The 23,818-nt window shown below is 41.5% G+C and overlaps 1 protein-coding gene and 1 long non-coding RNA gene across 4 annotated transcripts; one reads left to right on the top strand and one right to left on the bottom strand.

Annotated features, from left to right (window-relative positions):
- Positions 1 to 562: 562 nt before the first annotated feature.
- Positions 563 to 22,014, bottom strand: LOC135279551 (uncharacterized). The gene is made up of 3 exons (XR_010346766.1): positions 21,839 to 22,014; positions 2,537 to 2,684; positions 563 to 1,128 (listed from the first exon to the last, which is right to left on the bottom strand). It is a non-coding gene; the product is annotated as an uncharacterized LOC135279551 (long non-coding RNA).
- Positions 8,858 to 13,575, top strand: PENK (proenkephalin). 3 transcript variants are annotated; one of them, XM_064386986.1, is made up of 3 exons: positions 8,858 to 9,117; positions 9,584 to 9,725; positions 12,593 to 13,575. In XM_064386986.1, exons 2-3 carry the CDS (start codon positions 9,588 to 9,590, stop codon positions 13,256 to 13,258), a joined length of 804 nt encoding a protein of 267 aa, XP_064243056.1. In that variant the 5' UTR covers positions 8,858 to 9,117; positions 9,584 to 9,587; the 3' UTR covers positions 13,259 to 13,575. The 3 variants fall into 3 exon arrangements, with proteins under 3 accessions (XP_064243056.1, XP_064243050.1, XP_064243065.1); XM_064386980.1 differs by having other exon boundaries at positions 8,865 to 9,113; XM_064386995.1 differs by lacking the exon at positions 8,858 to 9,117 and adding an exon at positions 9,162 to 9,396.
- Positions 22,015 to 23,818: the final 1,804 nt, after the last annotated feature.

Here is a 23,818-nt window from a genome sequence, read left to right as displayed (position 1 = left end):
CTTTGAAGATATGCAATAAGATTACTGTATTGTACTATGAAATATTCACATAAATCATACCTAAGACATAGATGTCAAATAAATTAACACCGAATTGCCCTGCCTTTTGCTTTCATTGTTTTCCTTATTAGCTTACTGACCATAATAGCCTATAAGTGGTCCCTAAACTGTAAGATTTCAATAAGAATTCTGTTGCCTAACTTTTTGATGAAAAGCTTTGCAGGTGTAAAATGGAAAGTGCACACTCCTGTGAATCCTAGCAGAGCAGGCAGGTAGCTCGTGGGAGAAGGGAAGGTGTGATTTGAAGTCAAAGCACTGAGACTCAGAAACAAGGACAGTTCATCACAGTTAAACAGTCAAGTCAGGATCAAAGCACCAACCTTGGATTTCAAACTGGTTATCTCCACAGAGAGCACATTTTTATTAAAAGTGATTGGTAATTATTTTCTTGGCCTCAAGTGCACATTTAGACTATGGAATCACTTCTCTCCTCCAAAGTACCTTTCAAACAGCCCATGGAAAGGATAACACAAATATGGCTATCAGACTAAACCTCATAATGCGTGGATGATTTTCAACATAAGATTAAATAACTGCCAAAATTTTAAAATATTATGAGCCTTAGAGTTTCTCCCATCTCTGTTTTCTGTTGGTACAGCTATATTTTTAATGAGAAGCATTCAAAGGAGATTTTCATTTGGTCATGGCACACCACACCACACTCCCTGGAGACAGGGACTTCACCTGGAACACAGAGAACCTGGAGGTCATCAGACATTCAGAAGACTAAAGGAAACAGCAGACAAGATAAAGCAGAAACCACTGGAACTGTATGTGTCTAGCAGACCTGCACAAAAATTATATTTTTAAAGACTTGGAAATTACATAAATGAAGCATTTTCTCAGACATTCTTCCTCATGAGCTCTACCTTTGTTACATTTCACTGATTCATAATTATGATTTGCTGATTTATAGTTATTTTACTTCACAAGGCCTTTCACTAGGCTTACACACATGCAAGTCATGTTGGGCATCCCATCTGCAACTCTGTTCTGAGTTCATTCATGGTCTTAACAGAAGAACCAGAAGCTCAGGTTCTGAGTGCTGTCAGAGGCTCCGTCATTCTCCTAACAAAAACAGAAAAGTACCACGGAGAAAAAAAATTGACATCTCACACATGTTTAGAAGGCAACTGGCCTGCATTTTTTGCCAGTGATAAAATCTGTTCCCCTGTCAGGAACCCGTTCACTTTCAGGTAATTCTATATGTTTCTGCACTGAATAAGTAAAATCAATGGGCTAAGGCTCAAAAAAACAGTCAGCTTTTCCATCTACAACATACATCCCATCTCCAAAGGAAGCAAAGCACCAGTGGGATAACACACAGCTCTATGCCCAGTGCCCAGAGCTGAAGCCAGGAGCTGCACAACCAGCTTGGTGACACTGGTCAGCCTTGCCTAGAAGCTCCCTGTCAGTGGTATTTTTGATCAGCTGACCAGCAGTACACTGCTGCATTTTTAAAGAGCAGTCCTCATTTCAGTAAATGCTACAGTGTACCATGATAAAACTCCACCTCATCTTGAAGATATGGGTGAGGTGGAAAGGCCAGGATGCTCTCAGAACCAGGCACAGTGTCTGCCTCAGGCACTGATCAGCACTGCTGCCTGCAGAGAAGCAGCAAATGCACAGCAGGAAACAGCAGAAAAGACAGAGAAATATAATCATCTTGAGGAATGCTTAATACATAAACTAGCCTAATCCCAAAAACACTTCAGAACTGTGACTTGCAGTAGTCATTATCTATATTTAAGGTGCTGATGCACTTGAGCAAGCTGAAGTACAACTTATTACTGCTTAAAATACATCAGTATTTTAATACTGTGAGAGTTGTATTGTTTTATATTCTAATTTTTTTTCTGAGATCTTAGCACACACCAGTCTCTTTACCTTATATGTGTCTGAACACAACCGCTGATTAAATCCTAGGGTACCACTGTAGACAAGGGATACTCCAAAGGAAGTTCAAATCCCTAAGCTAAAAGTCTGAAATACCTGATTTTTTTAGTCCTGTCTTAGATGTATAAATACTATACCTCATATTTGAATTAACACAATCAGAGGCTATAAAATGGCATCAATTACTTTCTGTAGCAAAATGCTGCCAAGCTGGTCATTATCAGGTCCTAATTGGTAGCAGTTATGTTACATTGGAAGGAAGAGGTGAATTCACCACTTTGTGGTGGCACAGAAAGCTTTTGCCAAGATGGACAGTGCTGGTTAGCTGTGTGGAATTGTTATTGTTACAGAGCATTTTTATATAAAAAATATCCTTGCATTGTACCTCCACTTCAGCAGTGGTTGACATCCTAATCTTTCAAGCTTTTAAACTGACAAAGGAAAAACTAGATATCATAATAACAAGGACATATAACAATCAAAATGCAAGATGCCCCTTTGCAACTTTGGAAAGGAGTCAACCACAAGGCAATCTTCTCCAATACATTTATGTCATCTCAAAATAATCAAAACATCACACCTGTCGTTTTCCATTCTTGTGCACTGACACTGCACTTCCATTTTCACTCAACATAACTGCTTCTGCTTCCAAAGTAACTCTTCTGCTTCCAAAGCCATTCTGGATCTTCCCAACTTCTTAAATTCAGTCTTCAATCTTCAGATCAAACCTAGACCCCAGTCAAATTCAATGTTTCAACCTTAATGAAATATTTTCACCAGTTTGCTACAGCAAAAGCAGTAAGGACTCAGCTGGCTGAGGTTTTGAAGTATTCAATTATGCAGCAGCAGAAATGAAATTACTTTCAAGTATAAAGGAAGCATCTTGGAAGGAAAGGAAAATAATCAGAGAAGGGAAAGGTCAGAGTTCAATTTCCAGGTTTTTTAATAGAAATGCAAAGCACAAAGAGGTACAAACAATGGCCAGCAGAACAGGTCAAATATGTGTAAAATGAAGGAATGTGATGTGATGATATTGTTTCTTATTTCATTTTTAAATGTTTTTAGGATTCTTTTTATGTCAACATCTTCTTCCACTTCCTAGCTAGATTACTTGATAAATTGAACCTTTCCTTCCCTATGGAAAACAGTTTCTGGAACATAACTGGGGACCCAATTTGAGTAAAACAGCTGAAAATCATTTATCCTGAAAGAAAAATTATGGACCTTTGATATGGTGTTTGTGAGAACCCTGGGTTTGTGTACCTTTCCCACTCCATTTTTTGCATGAACATCATCCACTTAGTATTTGCATTTCCACAGGGATTACAGCTGTGACAGTAGCTAATCTAGAGTGGACTCTACCTTCAGTGAGCAAAAAAGTTGCTTTTGCATCCGAGGAATTTAAGCCAGTGTTAGACAAAGGTATCTTTTAAGAGCACAAGAGGCTCATTGCTGCTTGCACAGCCACAGCAAGCTGAGGCAGACAGACCCCCAGCACGAGCCAGGGAATTTCCAGCAGAGGTGTAACAAAATGAAGTACCTCCCTTATTGCTATCCCCATCACCTCTGGGGGATCCCTCCAGCAGTAGGGAAAGAGTACACAGAGCCCTTTGCTGCTCCCTTCATGGCCCAGAGACAGCAGGGGAGAGTTGGTGCTCAGACCCTGGTGGGGAGGGAAGGAGAGAGTCAGTGACCACTTGAGAAACACTCCGTGTCGTGCTGCTGGAAAGCACAGCAGCCACCAACACCGTCTCAAGCTACATTTCTGAAGCGCCCAAAATCTGGGAGTTTCAAGCCATCTCTGCCTGCCCTGCAGCCCCATGCTGTGCCCCACGAGGAGGAACCCAGCCAGCCCTTACCCTGCCTGCCTGTAACACACCAGGCTCTCCTCACGGCTCCAGTCTGCAAAAACAACTTGTTTTGCATATTGTGCTACAGTGTGAACACAGCACTCCCCAACTGGGCAATAAAATACTAGCAGTGAAAATGTAAGGCTAGAACTGGAGAAAAAGCTCCAAAATTCTGCTGCCTCAATGTGAATAATGAGAAAATAATTGAAACTCACCCTCCAAATACATTATTTAGATTCTGATTGTTTGCTTTCCTTAGTATGAGTGAAGTGATCAAAGTCTCTCATTTACAATTTTCAGCTAATCCTTCCACATATGCATTAGACAGTGAAATCTTTTTCACAGATGGAGTCTAATACTTCCTTTGTAATTCATGGACGAGTTTTCTTAATTGAAAAAATCAGGATAAATCGCTCCACTTATGTGGAGTAGTTATTGTCTTAAATAATAATCACTGTGTCTGGATTCCATCACAATTTATTCTGCTATGGAGCACCCTGTTTTCTTCTCATTTTATTGGAAATACCTCTCCCAGGGCCTCTGTGTAAATGAGAAAAACAATGCTTTCATAACAAATAGGTTTGGGGGGTGGGGGGGGGTTTACAGTTTATTTTATTCCCTCTGCAGCACATTCTATTTACTGCAGTTCAGGCCTGATCTCAGAAATCTTCATCTGTCTCTGAGAAACAGAGAAGAATGTAATAAAGTGAATCTCCGTGTGTTTCTATAGAATGGTATGAAATTCTTTGCTTCTTTGTTACTTTGTCTGATACAGTTCCAGGTAAATAAACACACTAATAATTGCATTTGCTGCGTGTTTATACTAAATGCATGTCACACTCTTTATTCCACTCAGATAAAGTAGCATGAACCTCCTCTCCCCTTACAAAGCTACAGGGCATCAACCACTAGGCGGGGACAGTAGCAGTCAGTGCTCTTTCCGTGAAAATATCACCTTGCTGCCACCTGACCTGTTCACAGTTTTGCCTTCTAGAAGAGGTGTAAATTGTTCAAAGGCAGAAATATTATTAATATGAGCCAGCTTCATCCGAGACCCAAAGTTTAGCATTTCAATTATTCATACAAGATTGCCTTCAGCAGCTCTGAGCAGGAATGACTGCATCATTGAGATCTTTCTTATTTTTTCACATCTTAAATGATACACCTAGACATTTATTAAGGAATGTACAGATATCTGGGAAGGACTGGGAACATCTCTGTCCTGTAAAGGTACATTTTAGGCAAAGGCATACCAACTGTGATTGGCTTTGACTACCTCTCTGCATCACAACTCCTCTCTGCTTACATTAGACAGAATTTAATAAAGATATTTAAAAAGTAACAATGTACATCTTGTATATACAGATTAATAACTGATGTCTTTTAATGACTTAGATTATATTTTGTATAAGTGTGTTGACCTGCAATGTCTTTCTTGGCTCTGATACCAGTTATTTATTTTCCCAATAAAAATTAAGACAGTTTAAGCTGAGCTAAATGTAACCTGACTGTTTGATCTTAAGAAATACTGTGACCTTTTACACTGAGCTGAAGAAAATAATCAACATGCTTCTCTACATTCCTTACTCTTCAATTCTTTCAAAATGGCTCTGTGTTGTGAGGAGGATTGCTTGAGGTGCTAAAGGCATGTTTATTTCATATTTATATTAATTCATCTTCATTTAATGACTTTACAGCAGCTTGATTAACATGATGAGTATAGTTTGGAAAAGAAAGCTAGTTCTGCAGAACAGATACCAATGTGAATTCTAAGAGAGATTCCATTTCTAACTCAGTTGCTCATTTTTTGCTACAGTTCAGAAATTCACGCAGATGAATTCTTGATCAGTAAAATGAAGATGATTTCACCTTGGTTTCACCTCGTTCTACCTTAAGTTTGGGAGTTAGAAAAACTTTAGGGCAACAAGGCCCTTGGCACTGGAAGCACTACTGTTGTAAAAACAGTTTTGTTTTGGCTGGTGTATTTTGATGGCAGATAAAAAGCAGTTGGTGTCTGTGGCAATTCTGGATTATACAAATGTTAAAGTTTTTATCAATACCAGGACATTTTTATTATAACATTAGTAGCAAAAAATAAGCTATTGTCTTTACCACTATGAAAAGTGTTCTCTTTCTCTTTCTGCCTCCTTATTTCTTTGTTTCTCAGTTCACCATTGCAGAGGAAAAATTACCCTCCATGCCTACAGTGAGTAATTTTCCTTATGTAGTTTTTGCTCTGCAGTATTTTGGCAAAATTTGTTAAATTCTCTTTTTATTTCATCCTCTCTGGGCAAAGAATACTTTCCCTCTACAAAACTGAACTCAGAAAGGGAATTACAGAGCTTTCATCTGCTGACACTGGGAAAAGTCAGCTCTTCAAGAAATAGCCTCTACATCACTCCTTTCTTGTATCACATCCTCTGTGAATATTAGCATCTTTCAGGAGGAAGGAAAGGACACTGTAGGAAAGGGTAAAACAAGAGTCCAGCTGGGACCTTCATCCCACTCTCCACTCTGCCAGGCCTTGAGGACCCCTTTACAACCTCCATAAGGATGTAGGATGATGACCAGTGATAGAGAAGAACCAGCTAAAGATGCAAATGACAGATAGGAAGAAGCAGATGAAGCAAAGAGTCAGGGATACCTGTAGTACTTGCAACAGCCACAGCTGGATTTCTTCTGCCCAGCGCTGGCTGTACACAGATACCTCTGCTCTCTCTCTCTCACTTGCCGAAAATGTCCTTGCAGGTGTGCATTTCACACTAGATCTCTTCCCATCATCAGCCAAAAGGCTTATGCACAGTAAAATAACCCTCTTCACTAGTTCACTTCTACACAGACTTTAGAAGCCTTTTATTTGATCCTTTTATATGCTTTACTCTTACTTCATCCTTTATCTTTTCCTGTTATAATCTGTATTTTACCCACAGGGATTATCTGCACCCCTGTACACGGTGAGATTCTAACACTGGCCGGTTTTCATCACGAACAGATGAAGCACAATGGGTGACATTAAACAGAGCAGTGAAGGCTATGGCAGGCTGAGGAGCTGAGTGAGCTGGCTGAGCACAGCTGCTCTTGTGCAGAATGATGAAAGCAGCAGCCTCTCAGCCCAGGGACATGGCATGTACGCTGCTGGAGGAACAGTCATGACACTACTGGGCTGTCTGTCCTGTCACACCTCACTGACTATTAGAGAGCAAGCCAATAAATGATGGCAGAGCTGAGAGTCAGTAAGTGACCCAGAGGACTACTCTGATGATGTCCATCACAGAAAGCTCTGCTTGTACTGAGCAACTTTACAGCAAAGGAGACATCAAATGTGTCACTTCTGGAGTTAGTCAGTGCTTCCCTAACCAACTCAGGAACAAACTTGAAAGCAATCCTGCTGATTCAGTGGCATAGCAATTTGCTCATTGTTCCAAATGTAGATCACTCACATGCTAACATAAATATACCCACTGGGATGATTTTTAAAATGTCTACCTCTTCTCTTGAGGGTTCACTTACAAAGTTGGCTGATTTTACCGAATCAACAGAGAGCCTGATTCTCTTCTCACATACACTGATTATAGGCAAGAGCAATGCCTTTGTCTTGAATGGATATATTTCTGAAAATCCACACATTCATTTGAGCATCCTTAACCTGAGTCTGATAGCTAATGTAAAGACAAAGCAGCAAAAATTCATGGTTTGCATACAGTAATAGTACTGGGTTTCCTCTTACTTCTAAAGGATAAAGATCTGGCTGTATCCCAGTGAGTGTGTGACATCAATGTACTGCAGCATTAGGAAAGGCAAATGAGACCTGGGGAGGTATAAATTGAGGTGTCTTCTTCCTCCAGGGAACATAATTACGCATTATTGTCCTAATGAAATTTCAACTGACATACTGTGTTCTGTTCCCATCACTCATGCACAGAAATTATGAACTCCAACCAAAGCAAATGCAGAGCAGAACATTCACATGACATCTTAGGACAGACTGATGAAGAGCACAGCTTGTTCACTTCAGCAAAATGAGAACTATAGAGAATAATCCCACTCCAGAAACACACTAGCATGAGGGAAAATGCTATTTTGACTGAGGAATAATGCTGAGAGAAAACCAAGTTAATATAGACCAGCTAGAAATAATTTGGGGCTGGAAGTAGAAGTCAGTATCTGACAGTCAAAAAAATGCAGCTGAGCATGGGTGGGGCAGAGCCCTCTACAAACAAGAGCTGTCAGGGAACAGTGTCACTGCTTTATGCCTGTTCCCCAAGATGCCAGTCAGAGCACAACAGTGAGCAGCCCGAGCTACTGTGCTTGAGAACCTTGTAGAAGTGCTTGGAGGTTTGCTTGTCTCTGGTTCATTCCTATTTGTGTGCTCCTGAGCACAAAATTGTGACAACAATGCAAATCTACACGTACTTGTGAATTCCAATAGTTTCAAATTAAAACCCTTGTCTTCTTCCTTGGTCTAATAAAATCTGCTTCCCCCAAACTGTTTTACACCTCAGGCTCAGGGAGAGAGGCAGAAGACGTGCAGCAAGAATTTGCAGCACCAGCAGCTTGGGAGTTTGGCGGAGTAGCAAGAGAGGCGGGAAACAAAGGAAAAAATAATTAAAAACAAACAAAACAAAAAACCCCTAAACAAAAAAAAAAAAAAAAAAAAAACCCCAACCCCATATCAAAAATTCCCAAATCCAGTCCCACTCTCCGCGTTGTGCGAGGCTCTCTCGGGAACCTGTCTCCGTTGTCCCGGGGAGTGGGGTTACCTCCGAGGGGCTGCGCCGGGCTCGGGGCGCCTTTCCCCGTCCCTCACGCCCTCCCCCGCATGACTCACACGCTGTCTCATTCCCCGCCCGCCCCCGCTGAAAACTTCCCCCGGTAACTTTCCCGGGGCCGCTTCCCCGCTCCCCGCTGGCAGGGGCACACACACCCCCTCATCCCAAGCCCCGCTGGAGTCACGGACGGCGGGGCGGTGGTGCCGGGGGGGATGTCGTAGTCGCCGCGTCAGCGGGAGCCCGGCGGCGATTGGGGGAGGCCGCCTTCTCCCCGCGGTCCCGAATTATAAAGTGCCGCCGCCGCCGCCCGCACACGCTCCGCAGCGGCGCGCCCGGCCCCGGCAGCGGGCTCGGCTCGGCGCCCCCCGAGCCGCCCTCGCTGAGCTGCCAGCGGGCCCGCCCGTGCCTGCCTGCCTTCCCCGGCTTCTCCGGAGCCTGCTCCGTCCCGCTATAAATATCAGCGGCTCCGACGCCGAGCCTTCAGCAAGGCGCAGCTTCTTTCTCGGCAGCTCCCGGGAGCCCCGAGGGCAGCGTGTGTGTGAGTGAGGGAGCTGCTCTGCCCGCCGCCGGGACCGAGGGGGGGCCGGGGCGGCTCTGCCGGGGCTGGTGGGCTGGTGCCTGGTGTCGGGGAGGCTGCTCGGGGCGTCCCGGTGGGAAACCTCTCCCGGGAGGGGCCGGGATCCCGTCCGTGCCGCTCCGCGGTGCGTCCCTGGTGCCGGCTTTTGCAGGCAGGGAGGGATAAAGTCTTTGGGGACGAACACTGTCACCAAACGGGATCTTCTGGACGCTCCATCCTCCGGGTCCGTTCCCGGTCCGAACAGGTCAGTTGCCTTGCAGCTGCCAAGCGCCTGCTTAGTTAAGGCTCCCGCTTACCTCGCAAGCGCAATCTAAAAAGCGTGAGTTTAGCGGGAGTTGGTTTGAACCCTTTCACGCCGCCTTCTCCTTCTCCGAGCTGGGGGTGGGAGCGGGAGGAGGATGCGGCCGCCGGCTGACCTGTCCTTCTTGCAGCCCCATGGCGTTGCTCCTGAGACTCGGCTGCTCGCTGCTGGCGCTCAGCACCTGCCTGCTCCCGAGGGCGCGGGCCGACTGCGGCCGCGACTGCGCCGCCTGCGCCTACCACCTGGGACCCCGCGCCGGCATCCACCCCCTGGTAAGCGGCACCGGGGCCGGGAACGCCTCAGCGCCCCGGAACCCCCGCGGCCGGGCCGCTTCCCCGCCGGCTTTGAAGGGAGGAAAGGGGGAGCGGGGAAAAACAGCGAAATAAGAAAAATAAATAGTGAGGGAAGCCACAGGGGTCGCTTGGAAGACCCTTGTTCTAAAGAGGGGAGAGAGGGAGAAGCGGGCTCGGGGGCGCTGGGCAGAGGGCGAGGAGCGGGCAGAGAGCGCTGACACAAACCCGGAGCGCCCCGAGGAGCGCCCCCAGCCCGCCCGTCCCTCCGCTGCCCGACGGCGAGCGGCGAGCTTCGGGGACGGGGATAAGCGACACCGCCAAGCAGCCAGGAAAAGGCCGAATGAAAACACAAGGAGGAAGGGAGATCCGACGGGAGAGGGCATCCCTGCAAGGGAAGGAGGAGTCGCTGCCGGGCGTTCCAGCACCGACAGGACGGGGGGAAGGCGAGCGGAACGGGAGGGAGGGTCCCGACTCGGTCCCGACCCTTGTCCGCTGGCTCCACGGTAAGATGAGCTCTCTCCGGGCAAGATGGCTATCGAGCTGAAAAGATCTGCCTGAAACCTCACTAAAAAGAAGGTTTAAAGCCTAGGTTTAAAGCCTATTTGAGTAGCAGTACCTTCGCTGTTTCTCCTCCCTGCACGGTGCTGCACAGAGTTGGGAATATGCCTGTGGAAGACGCTGATTTCTTAGACAAATCGTGCTAAGTCTGGAATGAGGGAGACTGGGGGGTGGGGGTTATCTGTAATTTTTATGATATTGAAATAATTTAAAAGAATAGTCATAGAAGCAATTCAACTTGAAATTTAAATATCGGGGGTCAGTGAAAATCTGGGGTCCCTCAGCCCTTCCTGAAGAAGGTGGGAACTCTAGCTGCCAAGTACTTTGGCATCGGTTGTTCCTGACCTCAAACACACATACATTGAGGCATCATGCTCTCGGCACATCTTAATGATCTTAAAAATTTCTTCCTCTCATGTCATGTTCCTCATGCAAAAGGAAGGACTCTCTAGCCTTACACAGAATTAGGAACCAGTGAGTACTTCTACTTACTCCAAAAGCTCGAGAGCTCTTAGCCACAGCAGGCTCAGAAGGGCAATATTATTTGGACAGCTGGCCAAACAGTTCCCTCTACTTTTTTTTTTTTTTCCTCTCTGCTTACATTAGCTTTCCATCAAAGTTTAGCTTTAGTGCCAACTAGGGTAAAAAAAAGTGGTAGTTTGCTGTTATGGAGGGAGAGCTTTTCAGAGCACATGTTCTGCATGTCTACTTTGACAGTGTCTTCCACACCTTCAGTAATCATTAAAAAAATAATCTAAGTCCTATTTTCTAAGAATGTTTATTAACTAAATAGGTAAAGAAGCAATGTAGCATACCTTGTATTTGTCAAACATGTATGAACAATTCTTGGAAACTGTTGTTTCTAGGTATTAGTATCTAGGAACATAATTGAATTTATTGCATTGTATTGGTTAGATACGAGACATTTCACACTGTATCTGGTGACAACTCACACTTATGAAGTATGTTCATCTGACAATGAGGTTGTTAAAACTAACTGAGAAAGGGAGAGACTTATTCTTGCTTTGATTTAGAGAAATTCCAAAGTCAGACTGAAGCTGAAATCTTACTCTCTTTGCAGCATGACTATAATATATACTAATAACTGACTTGTAGTTAAATTATTGTGCTACAAAATACATAAATCCCTTTAATTTTCTTGTGATGCCAAAAAATCATATTTAAATTTCTTAGAGTAAAGTGAGGCTGAAGAGACAGATTTTGCAGTGGACAATAAGCTATCAGAGAGAGCTGTGCTGGAGTTTAATTTCAGATTTTAAAGTATGTTAGGATCCTTAGAACACATCATCTATAGTCAGAATGAGTGTTTCTCTTATTGAAAATATTGATGATTTTTCTTTACCTATTGTGGCATGAAAACCACGGGCAAGAAGAAAAAAGACTGGAATCACCTTCTTTTTCAACGGAAGGGTATGGCTGCAAGAATTCCCCTGACACAAGAGAGATAATAGTAGCTAATATCCATGTTATTATCATCAGAAGATAGGCTATGAGATATGCCTAAGGTACTGAAAGCTTTTTTCATGTTGCAGCCTGAAAATTTTTCAATACAGTCAGAAACAACACAGCTTAGGATTATTTTCCCTCTCTTTGATGGTCACTGCTTTCCAGCTAACAAAAATGTAACTTTGATCCTGCCCTAAGAGAGCCTGTATTTCTACATTTCTTTTGGTACATTGGAATGATCTGTTCCACAAAGAGAAACAAATGGCAACACACAGCCTTTAAAGCTATGCAGGGTATTGAAGATACTGAACGCTGCAGTATGGAACAGCTGGCTTCTTTGCAGTGACCATGCTGTGCAGCTTTTCTAAAATTTCTGAATGATACTTTTAATTATTAAGATTGAATACGTTTCTACACTTGCATTATTAAGCAAACCACAATGGTTTTCTAGCTTCCCAGTAGTAAATTTAAACAAAAAAATAGATCATAATTCACACAAGTGTAAGGGAGATACAGGAACTGTACTTGTGGCTTCCTTTGAAACAGAAACATAGTGGCAACCTTGACATAGAGGACCCACAATTCATATTATCTGGTAGTTTGTCTCTTATAGTGGAGACTACCTTGTCCTTCAGTGAGGGATCTGAAGAACTTCAAAACAGACAGGTACCAAACCAACTGGTCCCAAAGAGCATTTCTTCCAAGCCACTCACAAAGAGGCTCACTTGTGCTCTTTTATAAAAAAGTAAATCTAAGACAAGGTCGTAGCAAGGAGATAGTTGTTATCAAATAATTCTCAGTAAACCACGTCCATTTTTCAGGCATGCACACTAGAATGTGAAGGAAAACTGCCTTCTGCCAAAGCCTGGGAGACCTGCAAGGAGCTCTTGCAACTGGCAAAGCTGGATCTTTCTGAGGATGGCAGCATTGCTCCAGGAGACAAGAAAGAGCTGGATGAGAACCATTTGCTTGCGAAGAAGTACGGAGGCTTCATGAAAAGATATGGGGGTTTCATGAAGAAAATGGATGAGCTCTATAGGGCAGAACCAGAGGATGAAGCTAATGGAGGAGAAATCCTGGCTAAGAGGTATGGAGGGTTTATGAAGAAAGACTCGGATGACGATGCCCTTGCCAACTCCTCTGATCTGCTGAAGGAGCTTCTGGGAACAGGGGATAACCCTGAAGCGGCACACTATCGAGAGATAAATGAAAATGATGGCGATGTCAGCAAAAGATACGGAGGCTTCATGAGAAGCATAAAGCGCAGCCCTGAATTGGAAGATGAGGCCAAAGAGCTGCAAAAGAGATACGGTGGCTTCATGAGAAGAGTGGGCAGGCCAGAGTGGTGGCTGGATTACCAGAAACGATACGGTGGGTTCCTTAAGCGCTTTGCCGACTCCATTCTCCCTTCAGAGGAAGATGGGGAAACTTATTCCAAAGAAGTCCCAGAGATGGAAAAGAGATATGGTGGTTTTATGAGATTTTAATACCTTTCCCTTTATCCCTTTTGTCCTAAATGAGAAAGACTGCCTTATTTGTCATAACTTATTGTAACGTGTTGCTTGTACTGTACAGTTTTTTACTGTCCTTGGTTAATGATGCAAACTGCGATTTGTTGTTTCAGGTTCTGTGTTCTTTCAAGTCAAATAACTAATTTCTGGTTTAGTCAAGTTTCAGTCTGTATTGTAATTTCCATGCTAGAACTATTTTGATTACTGTATTCGTTTTCTTTAAAGAGGAACTACATCTACAGTAGAGTTGCTTAACTGTACATACAATAAATTCTTCATCCTAACTGCAAAAATCCTGATGTGCTATTTTTTCTCTCTGTCATTTAATCAAATATATGTTCTTTAAGCCACCAGAACAATGCCAACATTTTTTTCCGTAATTACAGAATGTGTTGTGCACACACTACAATTGAAATATACTTTTGTATTTAGTTTTCTGTTGAAAGCAAAAAGTCTAAGAGAAGAAGAATAATAATTTTAATCAGTTAACAGAATAAATATTTAAAGCCTAAATTCATAATTCATACTGTTCAACAATTGACATAAAACGAAGAAAAATCACTTTTTAAGCACTAAAATAATTTCGTCAGTGTACAATACAGTTATATGTTTGAGATACATCTTTGAGATACATCCACTATAGAATTGTATACTTGGCCTTTAAAATAATAAACACTAATTTTAAAAGTGGTAAAATATTTGTGCAAAATAAACATGACCCAAAACTGCATAGAAATACCTGATTTTGCAGGGCACCTGACAAATGTTTTTCCATGGGACAGTTTTGTGTTTGATACCTCAGCTGCTATAAATCACTTCAGCACAACTGAAATATAGGAAAGTGCTGGTCTGACCTCTCTGTATCAAATAAAGGCAGTATAAGTAAATCAGAGAACAAACAGAAAAGCCAACACTAACACTGCAGGTCCTTTGCAATTTACACAGGTTTTACATCAAAGGCCAGATCCCATCCCAGTGTACAACTCCTTCCAAAATTCTGACTGTCCCCCTGTATTCCTAGTCTATGAGCAGTTTCCCCCCATCTACTACTACTAGTTACTGGTCACTTCCCACCTAAACTAGCATGATGAAAGTTGCCTTGACCATGGCACTGCCTAAAACCCTCCATGACTCTGCTTTCAATATCTGTATCCCAGTTTTGCACAGTACTACCTATTTACAAAAAGGGAAAATTAATGGTCTGACTTTTCTTTAATTTCAAGGCAATGGGATTGTCTAGGTGCTCATGGCTTATAAAAATTATGTGCTTCAAAATGTGCTTGAAGGCCTCATCACATACATAGTTATGATGATTTTAGGCTTGGCCCTTAGAGGATGATATATGTGGCCTGAAGAGGTCAAAATGCTGCTGAAGGCAGGAAAAGTCTTCCCATTCTTTTCTCCATTGCACTTGCCCATAGTGGCTGGAGAGCAATGCATCACCTGAGGGGTTTCATCCACAAGAACCTTGGGTTGTGCACACTCAGGTTGTTCTGGAGCACAAACCCACGCATGGGATGCAGCCATCAGCAACAAGTTTGCTTTAAACATACACTCCAGGAAGAACTAAAATTACACCCTTAATATTTCACTTCAATGTTTAGTTACTTCTTTTCCCTAAAAAGTTACCTGTAATTCAGCCAAAGGACCCTTGCTAGCCTTCAAACTAAAACAAGCATTGCTGTACCTGTTGATGCAAACAGTTGACCAGTTGTTTTTACTCATCCTTCACAGTTAACAAAAACTTGGTAATTTAAAAAGGAATAAAACTCCCAGACCTCAAGAGATCTAATATGTATATTGAAGAATTAAGTCTTTTGTTTAACTAACCTTTAAATATATATCAATATGACACCTTTGCCACAATCCCTGTTGCTTTTTGAGCCCTAAAATCAAGAGCCAAACAAGGTTAGGTGATACAATGTGGTTATGATTTTAATGAATATCCCTCCAGGTGCAAAACATGCTGAAATACACACTAAAAATGCACCAAAGATGCAAACATGATATAGGGCACATAGAGTTTTATAAGTTTAGCAAATTAGCATAATTTACAAGAGTCCCCAATTACAAACACAGGTGATTAATTTCCCCTCTTGGTACGACCCCTTCTAAAGTCCAAATTCCTTGGCAGTTGTTAATGGGAAAGTCTTGGGAAGGTTTCTTGATCTTCATTCCTATAAGAAGTGAGATTAGAACAGGCCCTTGGGATTTTTTTTGTCTAATAGGAAAAGAACTGACGTTAAGTAACTGTGCAACTATATAATAACTGTCTACAGAGCTATGAATATATATGAACAATATATATAAAAGGAGCAATCATTTTGGCATCATCTTCCATGGTATACTCCTGCAAAAGCTGGCAGCCCACATCTTGGAGAGGAACACTCTTCACTGGGTTAAGAACTGTCTGGTTGGCCCGACCCAGAGAGGTGTGGTGCTGCATCCAGTTGGCATCTGGTCATTGGAGGGGTCCTGCAGGGATCAGTGCTGGGGCCAGTCCTTTTTAATACCTTCACTGATGATCTGGATGAGGGGATTGAATCAGCAAATTCATGGACAACACTGAGTTGGGTGCAAGTGCCACCAATCTGCTGGAGGGTAGGAGGGCTCTGCAGAGGGACCTGACAGGCTGGATAGATGGGCAGAATTCAACAATATGAGGTTTAACAAGTCCAAGTGCCAGGTCCTGCACTTTGGCCACAACAACCCCTGCAGTGCCACAGGCTGGGGACAGGGTGGCTGGACAGCAGCCTGGCGAAAAAGGACCTGGAAGCTCTGGTTGTCAGCTTCTGAACATGAGCCAGCAGTATGCCCACATGGCTGAGAAGGTCAATGGCATCCTGGTCTTTATCAGGAATAGCGTGGCCAGCAGGACCAGGGCAGTGAGTGTCCCTTTGTATTTGTCAATGGTCAGGCCACACCTCAAGTCCTGTGACCAGTTCTGAGCCTCTTGGTTCAGAAAGGACTTTGAGGTGCTGGGGTGTATGCAGAGAAGTGCAACAAAGCTGGTGAAGGGCCCAGAGTACAAATCTGATGAGTCTCTGAGGGAGCTGGGGTTGTTTACCCTGAAGAAAAGGAGTCTTGGGGAAAATTTTATTGCTTTTTATAACTCTCTGAAAGGAGAGTTGTGGAGTCTAGCCTCTTCTCCAAGGCAGCCAGCAACAGGACACAAGAACGTAGTCTTAAGGTACACCAGGGGAGGTCTAGGTTGGATGTTAGGAAGAATTTCTTTACAGAAAGGGCATTTAGACATTAAAATTGGCTGTCCAGGAAGGTGGGAAGTTGTCCTCCCCAGAGGTGTTTAATGAAAGCCTGGATGTGGCACTCTGTGCCATGGTCTAGCTGACATGGTGGTGCTGGATCACAGGTTGGACTCAAAGATCTCAAAGGTCTTGTCCAACCTAACTGATTTTGTGAATTTATATAGGAAAACTAAAGCACTTGATACAAATATCTAACTGGGATATATGCATGCAACCCAAAACTGGAGTAAGGCCATCCAAAGTGAATTCTCTTCCAAGCCTGAACAGGTAGGAGGCAACGTACGCGGGAGATGTGACTTGGATTCTCAGAATCAAATAGTGAAACTGATTAGTCCCCATTCCCTCCATTACAACTAAAAGTATCTCCAGTCACACTTTTTTCTTGCTTCAATAATTACAATTTAAAAGATGTGAAATTACAAGATCCAATTTCTTCTGTTGGTATGGAGTTTCTTATTTTATGACTTCCAGTTATGCCATCATTCAGGTCCTTTTTAACTCTAAAGTGTTCTAACATTTCCAGTAATTAACATTTCAAATTAAATCAGCTCAAAATGTGCCAGTGAATCAATCAAGGTTTCCTGAATCACAAATAAAAAATGAAGGTTGAAGATAGGATTTTCTGAGCTGGGAGATGAAAAAAGGCATCTCTCTTGCATTCCAAGCTCTGAAAGGCTCTACTAATTTTCCTCTTACAATACATTCCTAGAACTATCACTTCATCAGAAGATTATTGAAATAGCTGTATTGCTTTATATAAATAAAGTAGAAAGAAGGAAAGCCTGATGTCTAGAAAGAAAATTAATTGCAAGAGTATTTTGAAGAAAGAAATGCCATTCTGGGACTAAAAACAGGATTATATATTTCCTTTTTCTAGTTTTTATCATTGTTCCAGAATAGAATCATTGGTCTGAATTCTAAGTATATTAAAAAAAATTAATATGAACAATGTATGCTGGAAGGGTCCAGACCAGTCAAAGAGATTAATGCCTCTGCATAAGGAACAAAAGAGAAAAAAAGATAGTCTAATTGAGGTTAGACAAGGATGAGTTGAGCTTTTTAATAGGAACTAATTATAGGAAGGAACAACAACAAAAAAAGTATTTCCTGAACTAAATGGAATTCACATACAGGAGAGAGACAGAAGCTGATGAATATAGTGATTTCTGAATACCAAACTGCTTGCAGCTGAAGCTCTGCCTGAAAACCTAATCTTAAATATTGGGATAATGAACAAAGGCCATCAATCTATTTCCACATTTCAGCTGAACTTGGCATATTCTGAAATATGAGCTGAAATATGCACAGCATAACTTTGAATTTCCTGTTTGTTTATTTCTGGTAAATTAAAATGTAGTATGATATCTAATAAATATAAATAACTACAAGGTTATTATTACAATATTATTTTGCAATTATTTCTAAATAGTTACAATAATTTACTTTATAATTGTTTATAACTATATCATAAATACAAGTAATTATAACATCTAATGTTGTTAGCTGTTTCAGATAATGCTTCCCAAGATAGAATCTTTAGAACAGAAACATGTTCTAATTTAATATATTGAAATAAGTATTATTATACTGTGTTCAGCAGAGACTCTAAATATGCACTGACTCATTTTAATTCTGAAGGGAACTTAATTAAAAAGAACCTAAATTTTCAGTTTATGGTGTATAAGGGTCTTTCTGACATTAGGAGTGGTTTTGGAGGCCTACATGTAAGACAAAATGACAAATTCATAGCACAGCTCTGTAATTTATGCATATATTTCTGTGCCTCAGAAAGTTTTCCTTGTAGCTTTCTTCCTCAAGAACTACAGTGATCAGCTGGACACAAAAAACCAAAATTCCTTTTTATACCAATAAGACCATGCTAGAATTCTCAACTTAAAGGGGAAACGAATGGTAACATTTTCTGACTCGGGGTTGCTGTGAGAATAAAGAAATTCCTGGAACAGGTTAGCTGGCCCTGAAAGCTGTGACACCCCAAGGAGCACACTGTATTTCTGGTCTTTTAAAGCAGCAAAGAGGGATCTTAAAAATCACACAGAGAACAGTGTAACCACTTCCCTATCAGAGTCATAATACTTCCATCCTTCTCTTCAGCTCCTAACAAGATGAGAGATTCAAGCATCACCAATGAGACTCCTGTACATGACTGCACTTGGCAGTCGGGTCTCTTTCCCCAACAGCAGACACTTTGGCAGAGACTTCATCTCTCCCACCCCCTTTGAAGTCCTACTACCTCTTGCAGAAATCCCTTTGTCAGCCTCCACTCACAGCTTTGGATTTAATTTCACCACACTGAGATTTGCTTTCTGACTCAAACCATAAAAAAGTACTTCAATGGGAGAGTGACTGAGATGTTCAGTTCCAGCTGCTAGCTGTGGAAGTTAGGCAGCTGCTCTTAGACTTCTTGCTTTTAGCATTTTGATCATAATTCTTTGCTCCCTGCAGTATTAAAAATTGTTCTCTGTGTCAACAAAAATACACTGGCTACATCAAACCTGTATCATACCTGTATTTCATTCTATCACAACTATATTGCAGTTACACTATTCCATCCATCTGAGAAGGATAGGGAGTTATCAGAGGCATAGATGTAAGCAAGGAACAGGGCAGCAAAACCAGCTGTAAATCATTAATCCAAGCATTCAATTACTAATCCCATCAGCCTCATTTAAAGCATTTAAACTGACAGTTGCGTATCCAATTAACTGTTGCTATAGAAAATGAAAATGCTTAGAGGTATTTGACAGACAAATCTTTACTGGCCCAGCAGGGATTTAGACTGAATCTGTTTAATTAGATTGTGACTTTACCTAAATTGATCATTTACTGTAATCCTTGCTGAAACCATGGAATGAAATCTCTCAAGGTTAAATAGTTGTCACAAAAGCACATCACTCTGCTAAAAGATTAGATAAAAGCTCTGTGCTGTGCTGTACTGCTTCCTCAAGGAGAAGGATGGCATTTCTTTATGCACAGATCATGAGTGCTAAACCTTTTCATAACTGTCCATGGCTGCCAGGACATAGATGTCATTTGCATCTTGCCTCTCTGGCTTTACTCTGTTTCTCAACACAGTCTTCCCCAACCCATGTGGCTGCTTACAAGAAACCCTGTATTTTGCTAATTTTAAATGTTTGCACTGTTAAATGTGTGCACTGACTTGCACTCCAATTGCAGTAAGATCCGTGTGTGTTCATCACATTCCGATCCATATAAAACTACAGGATACCAGATTAGGAAACCCACTTCTACAGTCCTATGAGAATCTGCAACTTAACTTTTAGAATTTATGCCCTGCAAAATACTCTAAAGCCCTTCTTCAGGCAATGCTTTTTTTCTTGAGCAGGAGAAAATGGTAGCAACAGCACAAATGATAGGCAATTTTCTTTCATAAGAGCAGTTGAAGCAGATAAGCCACATAAGCCTCTCTTAGTACATATAAACCAGTGTTTTTCAATCATGACCTGCAGTATAAATGGGTTTTACAGTGGGACTTTCACATTTCTCTACATTTTCATTTCTGCAAATAACTAGCTGACAAGGGCTGAAATTTCAACTGCACCACATTTCTCTATCTTGAAAAATATTATGTGGAATTTTACCTTTTTTATTTTAATTTTTGTTAATACAGCATAGCTGTCATGCTATGACAGCAATTGACACAGTTAATGTGACAAAGTCATTCTCAGAACATGATTAACTGATTCTTTGCCTATCAACCAGAAGAAAAGCTGTCAGCTTCCATCTGAACAGACGCAGTGGAAATTAATCAAAGCATAGAACTTCTATGGGAGCCATTGCATGCTTGAACTTTGCTAACCAAGCTGTTGATCAGCAGACTGAAGACAGGGGATATGTTTCACTCCCCTGTATCCATCATACTGAATTTCTCTGTAGTAACTGAGACAAAAAGTCTGAAACAGGATTCTCAGGCTAGATGAGGTTTAGAAGTAATATCTTCTCCCTGTGGATTCTTCAGAGATCTTTTAGACTCCAGTTTCACCATCACTGCATAAAACAAATCTGTTCCCAGCATCACGACCATTCAGAACATGTGATGCCTGCTAATGCCTTTTAAACTCACTGATCTCACTGTCCCAGCACCAAACCTTGCAGGCCCTCAAAAGGCTGAGGTCACTGGTGAACCATGACCAGAATGGTGACAGCATGACAAGAAATCTGCTCTACACTCTTTGTGTAAACATGAATACCATCGTCATTCAGTTTCTCAGTATCTTCATAAGAAGAGCAATTAAATTACTAAATGACCTTAACCTGAGGCAAAATAAATAGGCATTGCAGTGATAAAGATAAATTCTTAGAGGAAATCCTTTTCCAAATAATATCCATCACTACTGAAGACATCCCCTCCAGTTCTTGCACTGCTTTGAGGTCTTTTGTGGTTTGCTGGCACTGTTAGTGTACTCCAGCTCTTCTAGTCTCCTCATTGCACTTCTTCCTGGGGTAATTACTCTTTGGTTAGTGATTTTCAGACTCTTTGATTATTCAAGTTCAGCAGGTGCATTGAGTCACACCTTGAGGAAGCTTCAGCTATTATAAAACAGCAGGTTGTCAGCCTAAGTTCCCAGACATCCACCAGCACATCCCCTGTCTTCTGTTCTGTATTGTTGGAGTTCAAAGTCCCTAAGCCAACCCAGTCCCTGATCTCAGAAAGTGGTCCCAGAATAAAGGAAGCTTTCTGAGCAGGAATACCATCTTTCCTTCCCCTTACTATCAGTCTCCCCATAGCTCCTATTACTGTCCCATCACTATTAGGCTGTACAGCTGCACAGTGATAGTGAATATTTTTTAGTCAGGCTAAAAGAGATCAGGTTACCCATTTTTGTAGTCCTCAGTACTACCATCACTTAAATAAGAACTCATTTTTTTCAGTATACAAGAAAATATGTAAATTATTTATGACTACATTAAAGTGTCATTATACCTACATGTCAATAAACCCATCCTAGTAAAGTAGTCTAAATACTTGTCATTCAAGATCAAAAGAGTTAAAGAAAGTTATTTCAGCCTTTCAATTAATTGGGAGGAAGGGAATACCATTTGACAGGAAGAACTGGTCAGACTACACACAAAATGACTTTGTATGTCTGACTTTGTTAGTCTTTGTCTAAGTTAAAGAAGACATCATTCTCCTCCCTGGGTTTTTTTGGGGGATATGCTATTTCTGGGAAGCAAAGCCAGTTTTCTACCTATGACAGAAAACTTTATCATTTCATCCTCTCCTCATTTGCCTAAAATTGTCCCCAAATACCTGTATTTTCCCTTGTAAAGAGCACAGTCAACAGCAGCTTTTTCCCAAACGTTTCACATTTCCAGGGATGTGAGGCTCTGCAGATTAAATTCTCAAGTATCTTTAGACACAATGACAGGCTCTGTGCTCTGTGCCCTCTTCCCAGGGAATGTAGCATCAGCTGTGTGTTTTTACTGGAATGAAGCAGCAGACAAGCAGTGGTGCCCTTACACCAGGTATGACTGTAATCTCACACTTACCACACCTGGATACTGCCAGCTCACAGACCTGGAGCTGCTGAGGCACATACTCCAAGCACCTTCTCAGTCACAGGGTGGAGCTGCCCTTTGACTGACATGGTGGTTACCAGCTGGCAGAACATTAAGCAGCTGCAGGGTTAGATGTGGATCCAGATATGCAACATCTTAGAAGATGGATGAGGCATGCACAGGCCTGCAGAGGGATCCCTGCACATCTCCACAACTCTAGAGCTGCAGTGTCTCTGTAGGCTCACTGTAGGATGGCTTAAATTCATTAGCTAAGGATTTTCTTTACAGTATTGATAGTTTTTCTTACGTGCCAGTAAGCAAAAGTATTGAAAGTTTTTCTTACATGCCCTCCCATAGCTGCAGTAGCCTACAGCTATCCTCTGGATCATGCCTCAGCAGTATTACAACAGCTACCTCATACAGCAGCTACTAATTTTTAATTCAGTGGAGATTAAATTAGTTTGGCTGACTGTGTGATGAAGTATATTGAGCCAATTAAAAGAAAAAAAAAAACATAGGAAAGGAGGTTTTCTGTGCTCACTACTATTCCTTGGAAAGCAAGCAACTCATGCTTTGATTCAGGATACAAGATCCAAGTTTTGTGAGCTGGAACTCCTTTTCTTCTTCATTTGTAGAGTATACAGCCACTTCCTGCATACCTCTGATCAACTTCATCTTGAGGCAGGATGACAGGTTAGCTCCAGAGTGCATTGCCTAGTGGGTGCTCCCCTGTAGTCCTGAGTTTTGACCAAAGTGTTAGAAGAAATATGCAGAGATCTAAGGGATTTTTTGAACTTGTACTGAGGATTTCCTTCTGATGAATTAATAAAATTATTACTTAGATTTAAGACATAGCTATCTGGTGAGATTTCAGGCTGATGCCTTTGACCTCTATGGATCAGAAGCATGTTTTGGCCCAGGAAAAAAATTGGAGCTTTTCCTGCCATTCTGAACGTTAAAATTATTAAAACTGGAGAGTAAAGGTTGCCACATACACTGTGTAGTAAGGGATTCCCACTTGTCATTTTGTATTCAATATTGGATTACTCTAAAAAGTCAATCACATGGCTTAATTCACTATCACAGAGAGACACTATGTGCTTCTTTCTGGGTCCTTATAAACATGGACATTTTGTTTTATTATATCAGTTCACTAAATTCAACAAATACTAGTGAACTACGGAGAGGTTCTTTTCCTCACCAGTCTCTACCAGTACTAAACAGTTCACCTTTTGAGGAATTATGTATATTTGGGAGGTTTTTGTTCCTCCAAACACAAATTGTCACGATTCAAACAACTACATTAATTGTTAGCACTGATATGATATCAAACCATTTTGAATGTCAAATAAAATTCTTCCATAAATTCAACAGAGACCAAAAGAACCGTTAGACCCTACAGAGATTAGTTTTGTCAGAAAATGTTAAAATATCCCTTGTCTGTATTTATCAAGGAATTTTTCACATCTGTTTGCAGTATGCGAATGGCTTATATTAAGTTTTAAAAAGACAAACCCAAGTCATTCAGCTTCCTAGTAAGGTAATTATTTATCAAGCACTTTAGTAAAGTAATCCTATTCTACTAAATCCATATTTTTCTTTTTGGCAGTAGAGTTTTAAGTTTTGCATGCTGATAATATATGAATTACTTATTAATATATTAAAAAATACTTAATAACCATTTATTAAGAGCTGTGGGATATAATAATTATCAGTAATTAATAACATATAT

Source organism: Passer domesticus, chromosome 1 (assembly GCF_036417665.1).
Source record: "Passer domesticus isolate bPasDom1 chromosome 1, bPasDom1.hap1, whole genome shotgun sequence".
Lineage (NCBI taxonomy): Eukaryota > Metazoa > Chordata > Aves > Passeriformes > Passeridae > Passer > Passer domesticus.
The sequence above is the reverse complement of the archived record's forward strand: the minus strand, read 5'-3'. Positions and strand labels throughout refer to the sequence as shown.